The sequence below is a fragment of the Coptis chinensis genome, chromosome 7 (assembly GCF_015680905.1).
Source record: "Coptis chinensis isolate HL-2020 chromosome 7, ASM1568090v1, whole genome shotgun sequence".
Taxonomy (NCBI): domain Eukaryota; kingdom Viridiplantae; phylum Streptophyta; class Magnoliopsida; order Ranunculales; family Ranunculaceae; genus Coptis; species Coptis chinensis.
The window spans coordinates 80,050,514-80,071,428 of record NC_141462.1 but is presented as its reverse complement, the minus strand read 5'-3'; the positions used below and the strand labels follow the sequence as shown (position 1 = coordinate 80,071,428).

Here is a 20,915-nt window from a genome sequence, read left to right as displayed (position 1 = left end):
GGGTATTAACTTTGATTTACCCCATGTTGTCTAGTAAGCACCAGCCTATCCTGGTAAGATCATATCTCATTATTTTCTACCCATATCTTATTTAATCCACTATGAAGAAAATTACTATAGCAATGATATTATATATCAGTTTTACCAATATGTTCTTGCTTTTAAAAGGAACATATGCATCGGGATGCCAATTGCAGAAAGCGTGCCAATTTATCTTTCGGTGTTCTATAGTACTTTTTGGTCTATTAGCGTATTATTTTCAATTTTGTTTCTTTGATTTGTTTGTGCATTTTATATTTTTAAAACTTTAGGATTATTGGTTGTATGAATGATCTTCACTACACTTTCTTCGTAGGCCTAGGTTTGTTCCTTTTGTGATATATCAATTGTTGAACATGTTTGCTCATATCAAATTAATTGTACATTTTTCCATTCCTAAGCTATATATTTTTCATTGTCTACATAGTGGTTAATATACGTAAAATAAATAATAGTTTTACTAATGAATAAAGCGATGAAACTCTAAACGAAAGTAAAACTAAAACTATTTTGTTACTAGATTTATCAAAGATTTCTACTCTCAATCCTATTGAGATATAGTGGAGTAGATGATTCGTTCCACTCCTAATTCTTTCACATGTAATGTTTTCTAAGTCTAATCAATCTTAACTAAAGTCTAATGAGAGATTTACGAATTATAAACTACGATGCAACTACCCACAAGATACGACTAATTAACTACGGAATGCTGCGTTGATTCTATGATAAGGAATTAGGGGGGATTGATTCCACCTTAACTCAACTTAACTTACTAACAACGAATCATCGTAATCCGAATTGAACTGCTCACGCTGAGAACAATTGGTTCTTCCTAATCCCTAATTATACATGGCACTTCTACCAATTCATAACTAGCATGTGAGCGATTAAACCCATTTCTTATGGTGAATTAATCGTTTCTAGAGTGGAATAGAAATTACGGCGACTCTACGATAATCGAATCAAGCTTTCATCAAGGGTTCTCAACCCCTCTAATGGAGGTTTAGCCGAGAATCATTCATAATCATTTCCATATGAATCTAAACTAAACATAATATCAAGATTCCAACTTTACTAATTTAACAAACAATAATTGAAATCTAATTAATAATTAAGAAATGATATCAACAAGAATTCAAACTAAATCTATAAATGTAATGACAAAAAAAAATGAATTGAATAATAATAAACTATTTTATTAATCTAATCAAATGAATAACAATATTTTAAAGGTTTAATCTAAAACAAGGAATGAAATGAAACTAAACTTAATTAAAAACCATTAAAACTAGATCTAGAAGCTATTCTAATGGCTACTTTCTATCCTAAGCTCCTAGATATCTTAAGAGTTAAGTCTTCTTTGTTGATAAGGAGGAAATCAGATCCAAAATCGTGCATGGGCTTGGAGCCATGTTTTGGGCCGGAAAAATCGGGCCCAAAACCCAATTTCTTCAGTCCAAAAAGGGCTCTTCAGTTGGATTCTGCTTCAACAAACTTTTAGTCCACTTCTGCTCCTCTGATTGGGCCAAATCTTGGACCATTGGAAAGATCTTCCCGAGCCGATCGTTTTGACTTATGGTATGCCCAATTCCGAGGTCTGAGTCCAAAGATATGGTCTTTGGAAGTTCTGTGACTTTTGTGATCAAGCTTTTACGCCCATACGGACTTTGACTTTTTATCTTTTGACCGGGCTTTACAGAGGCTTTGTCTTCTTGAAAATTGGTCTTTAATCACAGAACTCCTTAGCGACCGACCTTTGCTCCTTTATCTCGCTAAAGTGGCACATTTCTGCACATAATGGACTTTGAAGCCTGAAATGCATAAAAACACGTAATCAGTATTAACTCTTACTTATTATTCACATAATTGGTCTAAAATTACGATTGTTAAGGGGTTAAAACTACAATTTTGGGCTCTTATCAATGGTCTGGCCACGTGTGGCGCTCCCTGAGGAACCACGTCTACGTTGTCGTAGCTTCGACATGGGTAATTGATTGGTAAAAGCTTGCTTCCATATATTTGCCACCTAAACACCATATAAATTCAAAAGAAACTTGCCTTTGCTGCTTGATGGGTTGGATTAAGGATTTTTGGAAAAAGGTATCATCCATCTCAATGTTGAGTTTTCATCACCTCTTTGGGAGTGCATATCATTTTTTATTTTATGATTTTGATTTTTCTTTTTCTTTTTTCTTTTTATGGGGATCCATTTCTTAATGGGAGGCTAAATAGGTTAACAGGAAAATAGGCCTTCCGGATTGGAGAAGAGCAACCTTTAAGGAGCAGTCAATAGTGGAACTCGGGATTGCATCTTTAAACATAAGCTGGTGTACAATGTATTTGCACATGTTGTAGATAAAAGAATGCAATCATGTACATTTTTTTTTTCTTTTTCTTTTTCTTTTTCTTTTTGAAATAATTGAAGTTACGTACAACTCATTCTTATTGGCACTTATGCTAAGATTTGTGAAATCTAGCTGTGACTAACAACACTCCGCACTGTGCACTCTTGAAATATATGGTGGAGGGGAGTTTCCCCTTTTTGCCAATTGAGTTTAACTTTAGTGTTTGAGTACATGATGTATCTTTTGTGTACATTTATATAAAATTACCATTAACTCATTCTTTCGTTATGTGTAGTCTTATATAGTTATATATATCCATTAAATACTTATTATTGTTTAGGTATCTAATTAGTATGAACTATTAAAAATTGCACTATAGACTTACCTACATGAATAGTTGAATACATATTTGACAAGCTTCCAAATCTCAAGATCGTTTGTCTTGCATGTCCTATATAGTTATGTAGTTGCACTGTTGTAGCCAAAGATCTCAACCAAGTACCCACTCTTTTAGTATTGCTTATTTTGTAGAAGCTTTTGTTATTATATTATCTCTTTTTCTCATGACTATATTTGCCAACATTAAGTAGGGGTTTCAATTCAAACTTATAATGAACATAGTGGAAGAGATTTGTTTTTGGCAGGTAAAGAGATTCATGGACATATCGACGAGTTTTAATCATCTTACATTTGAACCTATTTGACCTACTTACATATAAATGTAAGAATACCAACCACTACCTTTTTCGGCTTGTTCCGAATCCTCATTGCTCTTCTTCTTCCTTGAAATTGAACATTGTCTTCCAAGGTTTGCATGTAATGTCATGAGCTTTATGATGAAATTTTAGTTAATCAAACCAGTTAAACCACCAACGATAATCAGGGGTGAGCAAAACATTTGAATTCTGGAGTCATTAGTTATCTATATCACTTTATGAATTACCCTTTTTTGGAATATGTTTGTGGTCTTTTAATTAAGTTTCCTGTTGTTGTATGACTTTTGTTGAAGCTAATTGTAAGTCTCATCTTTCAATTATTTTGATGAGACCGATATTTGTTGTAATTATTACTTTGTCACTTTAGGGAAGAGCGTAGTTGTTTGTGATACCTTGACACAAATGTACGTGTAGTTGCTCAAATAAATTGTGGTTAGAAGAGGGGGCCAACAAACTAGAAACTTCTATTTGGGTCTTCAAGGGGTTCGATTGAGCTATGTACGCTCTTATTAACCACGCCCAATTGTAAGAGAGAAATGGTTTAATCATTCATAATCATAACTGTAAATATGTACTAATGTCAAACCAGATTATATGCTATCCAATAGATTTCATTTCTCACCAGCGTGCATTTGGCTAGTTTATATAGATATGTATATGTGTGTCGTGTAGCGGGGAGAAAAAAAAATATCATTCTGAATTGACTTGGCGGGACATATGCTGGACAGCTGGAGATGCCCTTAATTAAGATTTCTCCACCCGATCCGGTTCGCCTGCACGAAAGCAACTAGACCGTTGGGACCCACCACTAAGTCCCACTTGATTGCTTTTTTCGGGTATAAATAAAAGGCCGTCATCAACACTTGAACATCCGCTCTCTTTTCCTCTCTCAGACAAACAAAATTAATGGCTGTTGCCAACGCTTTCATTTCTTCTTCTTCTTCTTCATCATCGTCTTCAATTCTCCCTCGATCAAATAACTTCAAGATCTTTTCACCTTTCGAATCTGTTTCTCAGATTTCTCTCATTCGTCATGGATTGTTCGTTGACCACATTACAACACCATCCGTTTCCCGTGAAAACAAGTAATAACAATAACGATCGTTTGTTTTTTCAACTGGTTTACTTATTGATTGAGTTACTTAGTTATAATCACGACTTAAATTTGACTAAAAGAGGAGTCTCACTATGATGATTTATTGTTTTTGTTTTTAGTTGTTGTAATTGTATTTTTACTGACTTGTTTTGAACTGTGATTTTTCAGATATGTATTGAGAGCTTCAGTTGACTCTCCCAAAACAATGGGATCGTTCTCATCTGTAAGTTGATTCATGTTTAAATATTTAGTAATTTGTCAAATTAAATAACTGAAATGTAGTTATTAAGAAAATTGGGGGTATTTTACACTCGTGTTTGCTGACGTGTAAGTCTTCAACCTCAAGATTATTTGATCGAATGGATTCCTCAGAATCCGATTACTAGACTCTGGTCAAGTAACTATCAATTTATCCATTAGAGAATAAAACCAAGTAGGGAAGGCCAGTTGGCTCAAATATGCACCAATGGCAGTGAAAGCAGTTAGATAGTGTGAAGTACTTGTGAGTGAAGTCCAGTTGACATTTATTATGACTTTGACGAGTTGTTATATTGACAGAAGGCCGGTCAGGAAGCTGATTCGATTCCCATGCCAATAGTCTTGATAGATCAAGATTCAGATTCTGATGCAACTATTGTACAACTTAGCTTTGGAGATCGTCTTGGGGCACTTATTGACACGGTAACACAGCCATACGATTCCTTCAGTTCTATTTTTAATTTTCAGTTATTTGGACCGTCAGTTTTGTTTGTGATGGGAAGTGTTAGAGCGTGCAAATGAAGCTGCTCTTGTATCACATGTGTTGTTGTGTTTGCACCTTTTTGTCACTGCCTCTTGTAATTGGCTGAGGACCTTGATGCATTTAAGTTGCTTCCTAATGGGTGCATCTGTTCGTTGTCATCTGCAAATATTGGCTGAAAGAATTAAGGATGTGATTGATTGCTTATGATAATGACATCAGGACATCTCACTTTGAACCGGAGGTTTTTTTTTGGGAATTTGCCTTTTGCTTTTCACAATTTTACTCGCTCCAATCATCTTACATGAAAAAAATTGAAAAGTCACGTGTTTTTTTTTCTTCATTTGTACCTTTCCTATGTAAATTCTCCCATGAATGTTCTTGAGAGTGGGAAACATATTTTGCTTTTGCTTCCATCTTATAAAACTTCTCCCTTAATAAGTGATATTTGCCCAACTTGTGCAAACCAACTGATCTACTTTTTAAATAACAGACTAATAGTTAAGATGTGTTTGTAGGGTATTGCATATTCAATATATCTATTGGTGTCTGGTGTTAATTACAGCAGTTTCTATTGTCTTTCTGAAAGCTTTGAATTTTAGCTTCTATAAATGTGTTTTATACAGATGATTGTTCTATGTTTAGACAACTTTTGATCTCTGGTCTTAAATACGGCAGATGAAGGCCCTCAAAGACTTAGGCCTGGATGTGGCGAAGGGTACTGTCACAACTGAGGCATCAGTATTACAAACAAAGTTTTTTATTACACTATTGTGAGTACTCCTTATATTTTTCTCGTATTTTCAAAATATGGCATGAAATGCTTTTTGTAGTAATCTCTTTTCTTTCTGCATATTCCAACATATTCATCATTTGTAAGTACTGTTCATCCCCAGACGCAATGATATATGTACATGTGTTTGATATAGCTTTACCACATGATACATGTATCTGCATTAGTGCGTGATTAATTGATTATCTATGCAGGTCAACTTAGAGTTGAATGTTAAAATAGGATTTTTGGTGCCAACCAAAGTCTTAATGAGATTAGATACAGACAGTGACGACGAAGGGCCGTAAAAAGTACTTTATTAGCCTTCTTTATGTTTATATAATGAAGTATACCTAGCATTGTGCCCATAGGGCCAAACTGATAGTTCCTCTTTAAGTTGAATTTATTCGATTCTTGTGAATCTTGTCAAGAGGGAACCTGTTAAAGATTAACACTTAACTAAGTTACTTCTGTCGCTTCTTGTGATGAAACTGTTCCTGAAGTTTTATGTGTTCAGTTTCAATCCAAGTTACTAGCATCTGAATACTGATTCAGTTGACATGCTAGGGACACTGGGCGCAAAGTTGAGGATCCTGATATGCTGGAAAGAATCAGGCTTACCATCATCAACAACCTTCTGAAGTATCATCCAGTATGTTCCGAGTTCAACATTCTTCATTTCTAGCACCAATGTATTTACTTTCCCTAACCTTCATCTTTTGTTATGGTTCTTGCTAGGAATGTAGTGAACGTCTTGCTATGGGTGAGGCTTTTGGAATTAAAGCTCCAGAGAAGAAGGTTGCTACTGTCTCTCATTCTCTCTTGCTCTCTTAAGTTTTTGTCTTTATTGTTTCTATGTGCCTTGTTCTACTCCTTAATCCTCCCTTACATGATGTATTACACATCCTTGAAGTGTAGCTGTGTGGTTCTTACTGGATCACCTATCAGATTGTTGTCTTTGTTTCCTGGATAATCCCTGGTGAAGCACTTTGAGCTTCTTCTCGATGGAGCAATTTTTCAAATGAAATATGAATAGACCCTGTTGATACACATAATGAACTATGTTAAGAACATGTGTTTTGACATACTAATTGGTACTAATTGGTCATCTTTTATTGATTCGGACAGTACACCCATTTTTTTTAAAGCAAAGTTTCGCTTGTATTGTCCTATTATGGAAGTTAATATATACACAAGTCGCTCTGATTATACAGTATCAAAGTAAATATTATGTACACCATTTGAAATTGAAAGATTGTATATTCGAGGATGACCCTTGTAACCGTGTTCAAGGAAAGAGGATTTGGGTTCTGATCTGTGCATTCATTTTCGACCATTTAAGGTATATTCCACAAAGATTACAGTTTAACATTAATGTAGGACTCAAGTAAGCTGGTTGATTCAGGGGGTAACCAGTCATTAAGACTTTCTTTCAAAAAAGCAAATTGTTCGCAGTACTTTCAAGCCTTATGTATATAAAGAATTTACATTTGACCGTTGAATACTTGATAGCACGTGCAGGTCTACTGTATGACCTTTTTCTGTAATCATAGAGATGTAACAATGATATCTTTGTTTCATATGCTACGAATAGTCGTTTTAAAATGTCTTGCAAGTCAGATTTATGATTGAAATGCTACATGTTTGAGTTCCTGAGTGTTCCTTTTTCATTACATATTGCATTTTGATTCGAATGAATGGTTCCCTATGTAATATATATACATGATAGATTAGAGGTCATGTGCAAAGACAGATGTTCTACATATGCGAACCAAGAGAAACTCTTGACTTGTCAGTTTTTCATTGCAGGTGGATATTGCAACACACATACATGTTAAGGCTGATGGACCCAAGAGGAGGTTTGAACTTGATTAACTTTTTGAACTCAATAAACTAATACTTGTTACCTTAATTTGAAAAGTATGATAATGTGTTATTTCTTTAATGCCTATCTTTTTGCAAGTTTAACTTAATAATTGAATTATTGTAGTATGTTAATGTTAGTATCCAGCTGAGTTTATGAAAATTAATAAAGACTACCTCCTTAAAGATATTAACTTTTGGAAATAAAATAAAATTATAGTTTTGAAACATCACAATGGGGAAGTTATAACGCTTGTGCAGTTTTAGTTAATGTCAACTTTTACTTCAATTTCTTACTCCGCATCAGTAATCCTGTTGGTGGGATCACATGGGGAATGACTTTTTGGTGAGATTTCTCACTTGGTTAAGTACCATTGCCAAGGGCGAACCGATCTCAAAGAGAGGCTTAACTCTCTCTCTCTCTCTCTCTCTCTCTCTCTCTAAACTTTTAAGGAAGTAGTTCATGAGCGAAGGAAATTCATGTGAACTAATTTGATGAAGTTATTCTGATGTGGAGAAGATATGGTACCCTCGATTGTCCAACTTTGTCTTCGTTTAAGTTCTGTAATTGGAGTACTAATATGACATAAACGTTAGTTTTGTCAAGTACAAAGAAGATACAAACAAGACCAATGAGAGGTGCCTTGAAATAATCATCTGGATTCAAGATGTTAAGAGGAATGCCAAAATGTCCTGGATAGAGGGTTGTGAGAAATAATATACACAAAACGCATGGGCACAGTATGCTCATTTTCAACGCTAATGACCATATGGTTATATTTACACTAAGAAATTAAAAGGCACGCTAAATGAATTTGGGGCCAGCTGACTGGCTGAAACACGTTGGGCTATTTAGATAGGAAGGAACCGTTTTCAAGGCCCTAATTAGCGTCAATAAGCTCCTGTCATAGTTGGCGTTCAGATGAGTTTAGCACGAGTTTTACTTGTTATCTTGTTGATGGAAGTTCTGAAGCAAATTTAGATCTGGCACATTAGTAAAACTTAAAGAGTTTATTGTATATCATAGATGAGAGTTTAGATTTTTGGTTTTGTGTTTCAGCAGTTCTTTATCTTAACAACGCAATAAGACTACAAGAGATAAACTCAAAATCTTTAATTCTTGTCTTTAAAAGCTACTTTTGACAAGTTGATGAAATTATGGAAACTGCGAAGAGTAACCTGAATAAAGAGAGACTCTCGCAATTGGGTAATCAAAATCTGTTTAAGTGCCAACTGTCAAGTTAATAGTGATTATTTTTTGAAGAAGAAAGGATCTTTGTCAGGCAACCCAACCCTACTCTGGTGTTAAAAATGAGGAGTCTCATACTCTTGTCTGTTAAGTGGTGTTCTCCATCCTTGCCACTCAATCTGGAATACTAGAATATTTGATATTTATTCTTATCATCTCCCAAGAAACACTCCCCAGCTGCGGTCGCATGCACCATCATTACTCTTAGTTCCAGTTGCTGTTGAGCTGTCAATTGATGCCCGAACTCATGAAACTCTTGTTGGGATCCTTAACCATCATTGGCATTAGAAAAAGAAACAGGGTTGTCACTAGTTTTCTTCTGGTTCTGTTCACCTATATGAGGGTGGTAAAAGCATGACCGTGGTACGATTTGGGGCATGTGTAAAAGGATGTCTTAGGAACATTTGGTTGGTGATTTATTATGAAAGTTGTTTCTTGTTCACATGTGGAATTACAACAGTGAGGTTCAAGAAAGGAAAAACATAGGGGAAGGGGTTGGATTCTACTTTCATAGATTGATCCAAAGTGTTAGTGAAATTCAAGATATTACATGTTGTCAGAATAAACCACATTAAAAGTTCTGTCACATGTCGTATTCTGACCCTTTAGAAAAGATGGAGATCGACAATGTCTGTAACAAATTTCAGGTCAAGTTAGAGCTGTCATTGACTTGATAGTTGTGAAAGATTGATACAATCATACAAGAAGTGACATGCAGGGTCCTGCTTGAGTGAGCAATGAAACGATGAGAATACTTTGACAACTTAGGCCAAGTTAGAAAGTCCATACATCACCATACGATTAGTAAAAGCTGGAAACTCCTACATGAAATGTTCATATTACTATGAGTCTGATTTATTGGAAGGACAATCTTGAGTTTAATGAGGTGAAGACTATGGATTTGTTTGAGAGGCAAGGACGAGGCCATATGGACATGTTATTTAACGTAATGAACACACATTGATAAGATTTCCTGGAAGCTCAATTGTTTGCGTATGATAAGGCAAAAGTATTACAGTTAGCATATACTTGCCCGTTCATGCATGCCTTACGAGGAAACAAAAATAAGTAGAGAAAGAATAAAGTGATGTGCATGAGAGATGATCTTTCCCTCATCCTTCTCTTTGGTGTAGTTTGTTTTTTATTTTGTTGTTATTATTACCTTTGAGTGCTTCCACTTTCTTATTTAAGTACTTCTCAGCTTGCTTTACATCGAGACAGCGGATCGACCTGGATTGTTACTGGAAATTATTAAGATCATGGCTGATATCAATGTAAATGTGGAATCAGCAGAGATTGACACAGAAGTATGTTTGCAAAAGCTTCCATTATTGTTTTTTTACTTGTACCTTCAGCGGGGAAACTGGGATTCAATGATTAGGGAAATAAGCTGTAAATTGTAACTTCAAATAAATAAATAAAATAAAAGTAAAAAATGAAAAATGAAAAATGAAAAAGATTATAATTCCACTTTCTTCTGTTGCCTTACAGGGTTTGGTAGCCAAAGACACATTTCATGTTAGTTACCGGGGAGCAGCACTGAACAATTCATTATCACAGGTAATGGTTGTCATCCTCTTATAAATGAATGTTATGCTTACAATAGCTATTCATCTATAACGTTCATTGTAGATTACGTATCTTGGGGTGCATGTCTTGTTGAAGTCTAAATTGTCGAAATTGCTTCTGACTTTCTAACTTGTTTTGCAAGTTATGGGGAAAATCATGTTGTAGTTTAGAATCCACTATTCACAATGTTGTAAACCTGTTCTCTGAATTCAGCGCGGAAACTCGGTTCTATTTAAGATTGCTAATAAGGTCTTAAACGTAAATAAACATGTAGTGGAACATACAATCTTATTCTTGATGGGACTAAAATATATGTAGCCACGTTGTTGCGTCCTATTATTTAGAATTGCTCAACTCGTGCCCCTTGCCTTTGCTGTCTTCCCCTGCCTCTTTCCCATTTCCCCAAGCTTGGACAGCTATGCCAGTCTCGTGTTGATTCATTCAGGTCTTCTTAAAACATAAAATAGGATCATTTAATTGGTCAGAGGCTCAGCTTTTGTTTAAGCCGAGTCTCAAATTAGTAATCTGTAGGTTCAACACTCTATATAAATCTGTGGAGTTCTAATAGGTGTGTCGATCTTTGTACATTCTGACTAATCAGTCTTTATTAAGTTGGTTGACGAGATGATCATTTTTTACTCTTCATTAGAAAGGAGTCGTCTCCTCTTTGTTTGATTGATATGAACATGCAGGTATTGATAAATTGTTTGCGCTATTACCTTCGAAGGCCTGAGACAGATGAGGAAAGCTACTGACCCTTCAAAGAAACAGTCATTGTGAACCATTGTTATTGATGTGTATTAGCGGGCATGTTCTTGGGATTTAGTTCACTGTACCAAAAAAACATAAAAGAAATGTCATTATAGTGAAGTTTGGTTGGTGGTTGAATTCTTTCTTGGGACTCATTGGAGGACTGTGAAAACACCTACTGACCACCAAGTGTTTCAAGATGTTTCTACTGTTGCATTATGTAATATATTGGCCTTAACACGGTTTACGGGTCGGGTCGGTAGTTTTATAGTTGGTAGATTTTTTCATCCAGCCACATTTTCTTTAGTGCCATATACATATCTTGGATACGATCAGGACTTAGGGTCAATCACACACACTTCGCTAAAAAGTGTTAGCACATTTCATAAAGCCGATTTCGTATTGTGTTGCTAATAGCTAAAAGACATCGTTATTCAACCTCTTTAGAACATTTCTAATGTGCAAACCTGTATCTTCATCATGAAAGCAGCGTTTGGAGTACCAGCGTGCTAAGCAGCTGTAGAACTGTTTTTACTGGTAAATAATCACTTGATCATTGTCTTAGCTTGCTATATGCGTAACCAATAATATCAGTTGCCACTTTATGCCTTTGATTATTAATTTCTACATCCCAGTTAATTTTCAAACTTCTTTGTTTGTGGATGCTCCGGACTGCAAGCTTGGGCGTGATTGAAATTTTTAATATGCTGCGGCAGGTATGCTTTCTTAGTGTCAAAAGTATCAAATGCTCTGCGAACTGGTAGTGGGCATAGACCTAAGTTTATTTTGTGCCTCGTTCTTTATTTTCACATATTGGTGAAACTTGAAAAACGTTAAAACTGGATAAAGAAACACGTATGTTCTTTCTTTTTGACCAAGAGATGTTAGGGTAACATTAATCTGAGAAGCATAAGGATACACAGAGCTGTTCTAATCGTTGTCATGGTAGTGTACGCAACATTAGGTAGCATGCGAGAAGCCAAGAAGTATTAAGAGTTGCCTTAGCTGGATGCTTGTTCACGAGAAAATTTATACGATCTATACACTTACACAAAACTGTCCGCCACACTCTTAAAATAATCATTTGAACGGCACATGCTGTCCAGGCTTTGCACTAAGTGCGGCTTATAGGCAGACCGTAGAATCGATTCGTTTAGTACTATCATGGATAAAAGAATTGTGAATATTATCCTCAGCCGTTCCTATTGATTTTTTTTTCCCTGATTGTGATGCAACAATTAATAAACTGAAAACTGATAAGCAAAAAATGTGTTTCCAGTTTCTACAGTCGAGGTAGTAGTGGATGGAATATATCATCTGCCGTCCTTTTCATTTCAATTACTGAATTACAATTATCGCATTTCAAGTAATTATACAAAGTTTTACTTTTCTGTCAAGATGCTCATTTTCTTATAAATCAGAGGTTGTAACTGTTAGGAATATACAACTTAATTATATTTACTCTTTACCAATTGCCAAACTATACAAACCTTTTGTATTATACGTATTTTGTACTTCTTAGTTAAATCCGAACCTAGTATAGATAAACTATGTCTTTAAGACAGATTTTTCTCTTCACAGTGTTTGAAGGTTGATGGAAAATTGTTTCCCAAGATAGAACGGATTTCCTTCTATAGAAAGCTAGCATTTCAATTCTATACAATTAGCAACACAATATAGTATTTGACTAAGAACAGGGGGAGAAAAGAAATATCAGAACTCTGTGTGATCTGGTGTGTCTTTCTATCCAAATTCATCAACTATTTATAGGTGAGTGATGTCTTTTCGAAACAACACAGTGACTCTTGGAAAAAAAATAAGCAACCCTTTGAAAAATCACATATTTCAAAAAGACACTATTTCGGCATAAAATATTATTTCGAACTAGTGCCTATTTCGAAAAGTCATACTTTTTCCGCACTATTTTGAACCAGTACACATTTCAAAAGTTCGCACTGTTTCGAACCAGTGCATCCTTTCGAAAAAAAAATTATCACTTTACGTACTGTTTCAAGATAAACCCATTTCATCTCAATATTGGATAACTTGAGAGACAAATTACTTATTCATATCTCAATGCATTTGTACAAAGCAAATCTATTTTTCTAACAGTAACAACCCAAGAAACCAATTGGTCCAATAGACCCAAAGGCCCAAATTCTTACAAGAACGAAAACTTCCTACCAAATTTTATGATCTAAGGAGTGCACAATCGCCTGCAGAGGGAAAACATAAAAAGGAGAAGCAAGCCTGCCTGCCTGCATAAACTACTAGACCTGGCTGGCCTGGATACCTCCCAGGGAGGTCTTATCATCCTACGTTGAATCCTGTCCAAGGCTTACCTGAAGCATGTGATTTACAAGCACCACCACTGCCTAAATGTTCGCAGTATTATTGTTCTTTCCACAGGAAGCATATCATCTCACAAAAACTCTTAATTTACAGATAAGTCAGAAAAAGAATAATCACTAATACCAAACATAACATCTCTCTTTATTACTCTTCCATTTTCTGTAGAACTTCAGTTACATTCAACTAATACATTCAGATACATATTAAGCATAGAACACGGCAAAACAGATTATATACCCCACACAACCAGCAGAACATTTATTGCTGGCACTGTTAAGGAGAACTCATTGTCCTCCTTATTGTCCTGAGCTTTTCCACAGCCCTCTGAGCTTTCGATGGTGGCCTTGCCTTAAATTCTTCCTGCAACTGCAACAGAAAACAAGCGTTACAAAGAAAGTAAATCCTGCACTTAGTCCAAACATCTGCTTGGGTTATTAGGTAAAGCTGCAAATAAAGAAGTTATCACCTTCACCAAGACTGTTGGTTCTATCAGTAGCAAGAACTGAAATATCCAACACATTGGCTGCATGTGGCCAATATATACAATTTTCAGACACAAGATTCTTATGTGTCTGGGCGACACCGATATAAAGTCTCCAACATATTTTCATGATATAATGGTTTTCGGGAATAACGGTGTCAGATTTTTGACCGACCACAAAAAAAAGGGTAATTTGTACCTTCAATCTAACTGGTAGAATGGTTCAATTTGAGCACCTCATTGCAATTATAATGCAAATGCAGAAATATTTTACAAATTTGTGCTCTGATGTGTAAAAAAGCATACAAACACCGACTTAAAACAAACACTATTACACAAAGTATGCTACTTTTTGGTACAGTCTCCCTGACCAATCTGTTTTGAACAAAAAGTAAGAAAACAAATATCAGTCGTATTCGTATTTATAGTTTATAGGAATAATCTAAGTGGTTTCTAAATGTTAGGCACGTTAACAAATCTGCAGTGCTCATTCATAGAAATGAATAGCCTAATTGGTCAACGAGGTTACTAGATCACAAGCTCCACTAACTAGGTCTAGACAGGAGGCCACTCCTAGCTCTTACTCGATAGTCGATACAAGCAAACTCATCATATGAGGGAACCCTATGTCACCTTAGCCTAGTTCATGGCACACTGTTGCCTCCTTTAAGCTGGGAAGGAACTTATTTCTTGTGAGGTATATATAGATCCTCCGTAATGCTTCTAGTTTTCCCCTCCTGGAGAGTAAACTTTGTAAAGAAATTATTGTATATGGACAAATACTCGGGCAATGCAAGACTCTTAAGTATATATACGCCGTAGTCCCCAAGGCACAAAGATATGTAAGTCGTACCTCCTGTCTTCTTTTCTTCACAATTTCAGCCTGTTTGATAACAAAGTAAATCCCCATTAATAAGAAACTATAACAAGAAACGGAACTCTTTTCTTATATAGATAGTTTGTGGAACTTACCACTGCCTGCTTTAGGCGGGCATTCTCCTCTTTCAGCTGATTTAATTCCGCCTCGAGCTCTACGGTATAAGCCTGTAAGGACAAGAGTAAATCAACAACAGTTAACAATAACCCTACAATTGAATTACAAAATTCTTTTTTCTTATTTCTTCCCCGCCAACTGTGATAAATGTGTCAACAAATATACCAATAATGCGCCAAATAATGCCGCAAACAAAACACATCTCTTAAGAAGTTATACTGCTACAACAATTTACCTTATATGTTTTAAGCGTTGCTAAGAAAGTATTAGATGAATAAATTACCTGTTTCCTGGCTCTGGACCTTGCAGCGGATTCCCTGTTCTTGATCATCCTCCTCTGCCTCCTCTCCACTACTTTCTCCACTGGACCGTCTATAATCCTTTTCCTCCCTCTCATTCCTCCCATATCCATCCCATACTGACTTGTTGAGTTTTCCACCGTGTTTGTACACATTCCATCTGACGACACAGGACTGACCGGTGATCCCATCCCCATTGACGCAGTTGGCGCATAGCCACCACTATTTCCCATTCTCCCACTAAAACACACTCCAGGTGGAAAGCCACCATTTCTCTTTCCATTTCCAACATAACTTGATGTCTCACCCACAATCCCACCAGCCTGTGGATAATTTTGATACGACGAAACGCCACCTGACACGCCATTTGCAGAGCTGCGATGGTCGGAGAAACCACGGCTCATGACAGGGCCAATGCCGTAACTTGGATCAACGACCGTGTTGTTGCTTTGGTAAATACCATATTGTGAAGGCGGTGGTTGTGGCGCAGCTGGTGGTTGTGCATTGTTTAGGGAAGGTAAGGGTCCCATTGTTTCGCGAACTACCCCTGCTTTAACCAAGAAATCTTCCAAAGTCATCTCTCCGAAGGTTGGTTGTCGACTAGCATTTCCTTGGCTGTGTTGTTGTTGGTGGTGGTGGTGCTGCTGCTGCTGCTGCTGCTGCTGTTGCTGTTCTCTATGGATTTCTGACCAAACTTCCTCGACTGTTTTGCGACAAAGAGGAGCAGGGAGAGTGAGGGAACCTTGTCGATGCAAGCCAGGTTGACTAGTTAAGGATTTATTCTCTGCTGAGCCATTTGGATTAGATGTTATGCCTTCGTCATCTTCCATTGCAGCTTGATGTTCTTCAGCAGTCCAAATGTTAGTAAGAAACTCATCCATGTTCATAGAACCAAACGTCTTGCCATTGTCACCACAAATTGTGTTTTGGAATTCATCGAGTGTCAATGAATATATCGAAGATTGTCGGCCCAGATAAGGCATTGGGTTGGTCTTTGGGGGTTCTTCATGTTGTGTTGATGTGAAAGATGGTCCTGAAGTTGGTGCTGATGACCCTTGTTCAGTTTCCTTTTGGCTTGACGTTTTGGTATCAGGACCCATGGTAGGAGAGAAAAAGAATATAAAGACTTTGTTTCTTTGAATTTGGTAAATAGAAGAAAAATGCGTGTCAATTGCTTTCTAATTCGGTGACTTCAGCCTCTGCAGCAAAACAACAGAAAACAGAAAGAGTTAGTAAAAAAGTGATGTTTCCTCCGGAGTGAACGAGGAAAACGAACAAACTGGGAGAAGGGAATAGATTCCTTTTGTGCTAAAATCTTCTCAACAATTTAATGCAGTAACTTAAGCATTAAAACGGATTCTCGACAAATTTAAACGAAAAATGCATGAAACACCTTAAAATCTTGGCTCTGTGCATCACTGCTCTCCCTACTTTATTCTTCATGTCGTCTATAATTACAAGTGAACAAGGAAAATGAAGTAAGAACTGTGAAAGGAATAGATTCCTTTTTTGCTACTATCTTCTCAAACAATTTTATTTATGCAGTAAGTTAAACATTGAATCTGATATTTCCGAGAGTTGTTTAAACAACAAATGCTTGAAATAAACTTCTTACTATTTTGGCTCCCAAGGTATACGTCACAGCTCTCCATCCCTGTTTTACTCTCCTTTCAAAAGTACAAGTGCTGGACATGCAAAGCTATATAACTAGAGAACGTACTTCGGGTCAAATTCAATAGAGTACCACCCAAGAAATTAAAACTCCAATCTGAATGATCTTTTTCTGGTTAGATCCTCTTATGCGTCCACGTCAGTTAGACACATGACACATCAGAAGAATCTTTGAAGGAAGGGTAAGAAATCAAGTTTGTCCTTGTGGGATATCTAATTCATGACATACATGTCAAACGATAATTTACATTGTTGATATGCTTGTTTAGCACCAGACTTAGAATATGGGACTTTCCCTCTTTCTGCTTCTTTTTGGTTTCCTGTTCTGCTCTTACTTCCTATTGTGGTAAACTAGTTATGTTGACGCATCACATGCACGTTCAGGCATAAACAACAGATTCACAGACGAGTCTAAACAGATATTAGAGCATATTCTCCTTTACTCTTTTTTGTTTGTGAGTGTACCCAATTTATCTGTTACCAATTATCCTTAGCATGTACCTATCCCTACAATTTCAAAGTCCTCCTAAAGCACAAATCACCAATTATGCCTGTCAGCTGATGCCAAGTACGCTCCTACGATGGGAATTCCACCTTCCCCACCTTGTTCAATCATACGTTTTAAGCGTGCAGACATGTATGCCTATACATACATGACATATACAATGCCTTATAATAAGCACACGTGCACGCATAGATGGCTTGCACAAGCCACACACACACCTAGTCACCTAGATATGATGAGTGTTACGATATCAAGGTAGGCAAGAGTGGATTTCTATGGTTGGTGCAATCATACGTTAAGCGCACAAACAATCATGCATACATGCGGTTTGCCTACACATACATGACATATACAACTAGCGCCATATAATGAGCACACATATGGCGTGCACATACCCCCCACCACACCCACCTATATGAAGATACACCCCCACCCCCACCCCCACCCCCTTTTTCCTACTCTCCTGAAATCTTGACAATTAGTAAACTTGCCCTGGCCCCTGAAAAAATAAAGTTCCACAGATCCACCCCTGCTAGCAAGTAAACAAAATTTGAAACCTATGTTGTGAGGAAATTGAAGATAAAAAAGAACCCGAAAAAATGATGATTGGCCAAACCATACCAATTAAAGTTAGTGAAACTGTATGTCTGTATGTAGTTGGGCTCAGGTTAGATCTTGATGATTGCCGATTATGATGGGCATTGACGGTACAACCTTCTAATAAGCGAGGATACTACCTATTTGGTTTGTCGATCAACCAAATATTTGCCATTTGTAGATAACAAATAAATGGGAAGAACAAAGCTATTACGATGGAGACCCCATGATATGACAGATGCAGATTTAATGAGCCACGTAGTCTCGATTAAAAAAACTTTCCAACTAACATAACGTAAACTGCCTAATCCCTTTGGCGCGCATATAACTATAACGATTTGAAAAGTGACAAGTGATTTTCAATTTTGGGTCAATACCGATAAGCAAGTTGCAGGTTGATTTATTGCCTTGTACATCTTGTATTTAGGAAGACTAATAGAGTTGTTTACATATGATATATATATATATATATCTATCCTGGCCTCCGGCCTACAAAGGTTTTATTTTGGCTATAACTTTCTCAATCTTGCTTTGTATAAATGCTTATTGAGTGATTTTGTTTCAAAAAGTTATTAAGGAATATAATTTAGCTTGATCCAAATTAAATATCTAAGCTAGCTAGATAATAAGAGCCTATCTTATTTCAAGATTCAAGAACTACATTTTTTTTTCCGATAAATATTCAGAACTACACTCTACTATATATATACCTCTATACTACGATGGTATATATTGATGATAAAGAAGTAACTTTTCCATGGTTGAGGTCTACCTAACAACAAGTTTAGCTTGTTTCTTGCCGCAAAGAAACAAGAAAATGCACCCATGCATAACCTCGATTTTTTTTCCTAGGGAAAAAATAAAAAATTTATGTGAAACTTTCAGATGAACTTTAAAGCTAGATAGTAGAAGCATGCAAGATTTTCATCAAGTTGTGCAAGCAGATCGATTACTCATTTTCTCTTATTTATTAATATTCTACAACTTATTATCCAGCCAAAAAAAAAAGATTATCATCAAATAGAGACCACGCACCACCACTCTCAGAAGTCAGATCCATATATATATATGTTTAAACTTCGAACTGCTACCAGATATATGAAAATGGGGTATATTTAGTTACCACAGAAAAATAAAAAGAAGCAAATGTCACAAAATTAACCACAAAGATCGACCGTACCTAGGCACCTAGCTAGTTGGCTAGATATGAAGACAGGCTTAGAAACTTTTCAGCTAAACCTCTCTCTTCCATATATTGAAGAAACCATAACCATCATTAGAATCTTCTAGAGTTGTTCCAAACAGGAAACTGAGTGAAGAGCAGCTATATTTTAGTTACTTGGCCCAAACAGTTTTATACAAAGTTTCATTACAGGCTACATACCATATTTTTTGTTCGTTGGCTTCGTTATTTCAGGCGGTAATGGTCCCACCCAACTGAGGGACTTTCTAGTCAAATTAACCAGATTTCATAATTTCGTTTCAAGTCCGAACAGTAGCTAACTTTGTCTCACAGTTTGACACGTTTTTGCCATGCGTCGCCACCGTGTGTCTCTCTCTTCTTTCCTTGCCACGACGCGTGTCTTTCTTCTTCCAAAGCTCATGCATTTAACTCACGTGCTTTTTATGCTTATCATTTTCGCTTCTGACGCAATTGCCCATTGTGGGCTCTAATCCTCTAAGTCGTAGGGCCTGCCAAATAACCGATATCTTAGAGCAGAGTCCAAAAATGATCGATCAGGTCAGGTTCACTCCGAATTAACACCTATACTAAAAGAAAGTGCACTTTAATTTCACAATGACTTAACTTAATGGATGAGTTTTGGTAGATATATATGTTCTCTTAGTCCACCACGGATGTGTTCTCCACAAAAAATTAGCTCATTTCAGTATGTGTAGCTTTTGCAAAAATTGTGTTGAAGGTTACAATTTTTTTTAACAGTCTAATTGTATTTGTTTTGTAAATCACATTTGAGAAGGCTAGAGGTATCAAAATGTGCTGATTTTTTTGTAGACACCTACATGATAGGGGTCATCTCCACACAAAAAACAACCATTAAATCGTTGTAGAAGTGCACTTTTTAGTTGTGGTGTCATTTAGGGGTGTCAACGTGGTCTAGCCAATGTTGTATATTACTACACAAGTATAATAGTTTGTTGGAACTCCATGGTTTTGCCCTTCCAAATTATTTTGTAATAATTAAACAATGTAATACACCCCTGCCCCCAACCCACAAGAAAAAGAAAAAGAAAAAGCAAACTACGAAATCATGTAAATTTTAACTCAGCTGCCAGGTTTAGTTTCTCTAGATCTTTTGACTTCAAAGAAATGAATGAAAAAATTTGTAAAATAATGTATGAGGTTTTGTTCAACTGTGAAGGTTGATCAAACTTCAATTAATAAATCTTAGAAAAAATTGATAGGGGGAAACGTGTGTGGTGGAGAGATGCTTAGGTCTTTTGATGCCTCCTAAGTGCTATGGATCAAAGGGTTTTTTTTTGTGTTTTACGCTATTATAAGTCCATGTTGGCGTCCCGCCTGAAAATCCAAAACTCTAGCTCATTCAATTCTCATTTTTTGTCGAAGATATACTTTGGTCAGAGACAAGTTAGCTTCGTGTACATATTAAGATGATGAGAAACAAAACTGATGCATTACTTCCATCCTATCTATGTACCCTTTAATTAGCTACCAATAGGTATAAGCACATAAGTTAGGCACGAAAGCTTCTCATTTGGGTAAGCACAAGCCTTGGGTGTTTCTTGCAGTGCAGTGCTGCCCATGTCAGTGATCGAGGGTTTCTTGTTGTCTGTGATAGTCACGACGATAATTAACGTGGCGGCTGGTCGTGGTTGTGGTTGAAGTTACATACTTACA

The 20,915-nt window shown here is 36.4% G+C and overlaps 2 protein-coding genes and 1 long non-coding RNA gene across 4 annotated transcripts; 2 read left to right on the top strand and 1 right to left on the bottom strand.

The window, feature by feature from the left end:
- Positions 1-3,960: 3,960 nt before the first annotated feature.
- Positions 3,961-11,390, top strand: LOC147489202 (ACT domain-containing protein ACR12-like). 2 transcript variants are annotated; one of them, XM_086575035.1, is made up of 10 exons: positions 3,961-4,185; positions 4,365-4,419; positions 4,758-4,877; positions 5,614-5,708; positions 6,275-6,359; positions 6,446-6,505; positions 7,517-7,566; positions 10,021-10,126; positions 10,311-10,379; positions 11,081-11,390. In XM_086575035.1, the coding sequence occupies exons 1-10, from the start codon at positions 4,007-4,009 to the stop codon at positions 11,141-11,143; spliced, it is 882 nt and encodes a 293-aa protein (XP_086431161.1). In that variant the 5' UTR covers positions 3,961-4,006; the 3' UTR covers positions 11,144-11,390. The 2 variants fall into 2 exon arrangements, with proteins under 2 accessions (XP_086431161.1, XP_086431160.1); XM_086575034.1 differs by having other exon boundaries at positions 3,962-4,185; positions 4,755-4,877.
- Positions 11,391-11,543: 153 nt separating this feature from the next.
- On the top strand, positions 11,544-11,960 carry LOC147489201 (uncharacterized). The gene is made up of 2 exons (XR_015203102.1): positions 11,544-11,675; positions 11,774-11,960. It is a non-coding gene; the product is annotated as an uncharacterized LOC147489201 (long non-coding RNA).
- A 1,646-nt stretch (positions 11,961-13,606) lies between these two features.
- ABI5 (Basic-leucine zipper (bZIP) transcription factor family protein) lies at positions 13,607-19,434 on the bottom strand. Its single transcript, XM_086575032.1, has 5 exons — positions 19,218-19,434; positions 15,249-16,463; positions 14,944-15,015; positions 14,825-14,854; positions 13,607-13,856 (listed from the first exon to the last, which is right to left on the bottom strand). The coding sequence occupies exons 2-5, from the start codon at positions 16,362-16,364 to the stop codon at positions 13,764-13,766; spliced, it is 1,311 nt and encodes a 436-aa protein (XP_086431158.1). The 5' UTR covers positions 16,365-16,463; positions 19,218-19,434; the 3' UTR covers positions 13,607-13,763.
- Between the last annotated feature and the right edge of the window lie 1,481 nt (positions 19,435-20,915).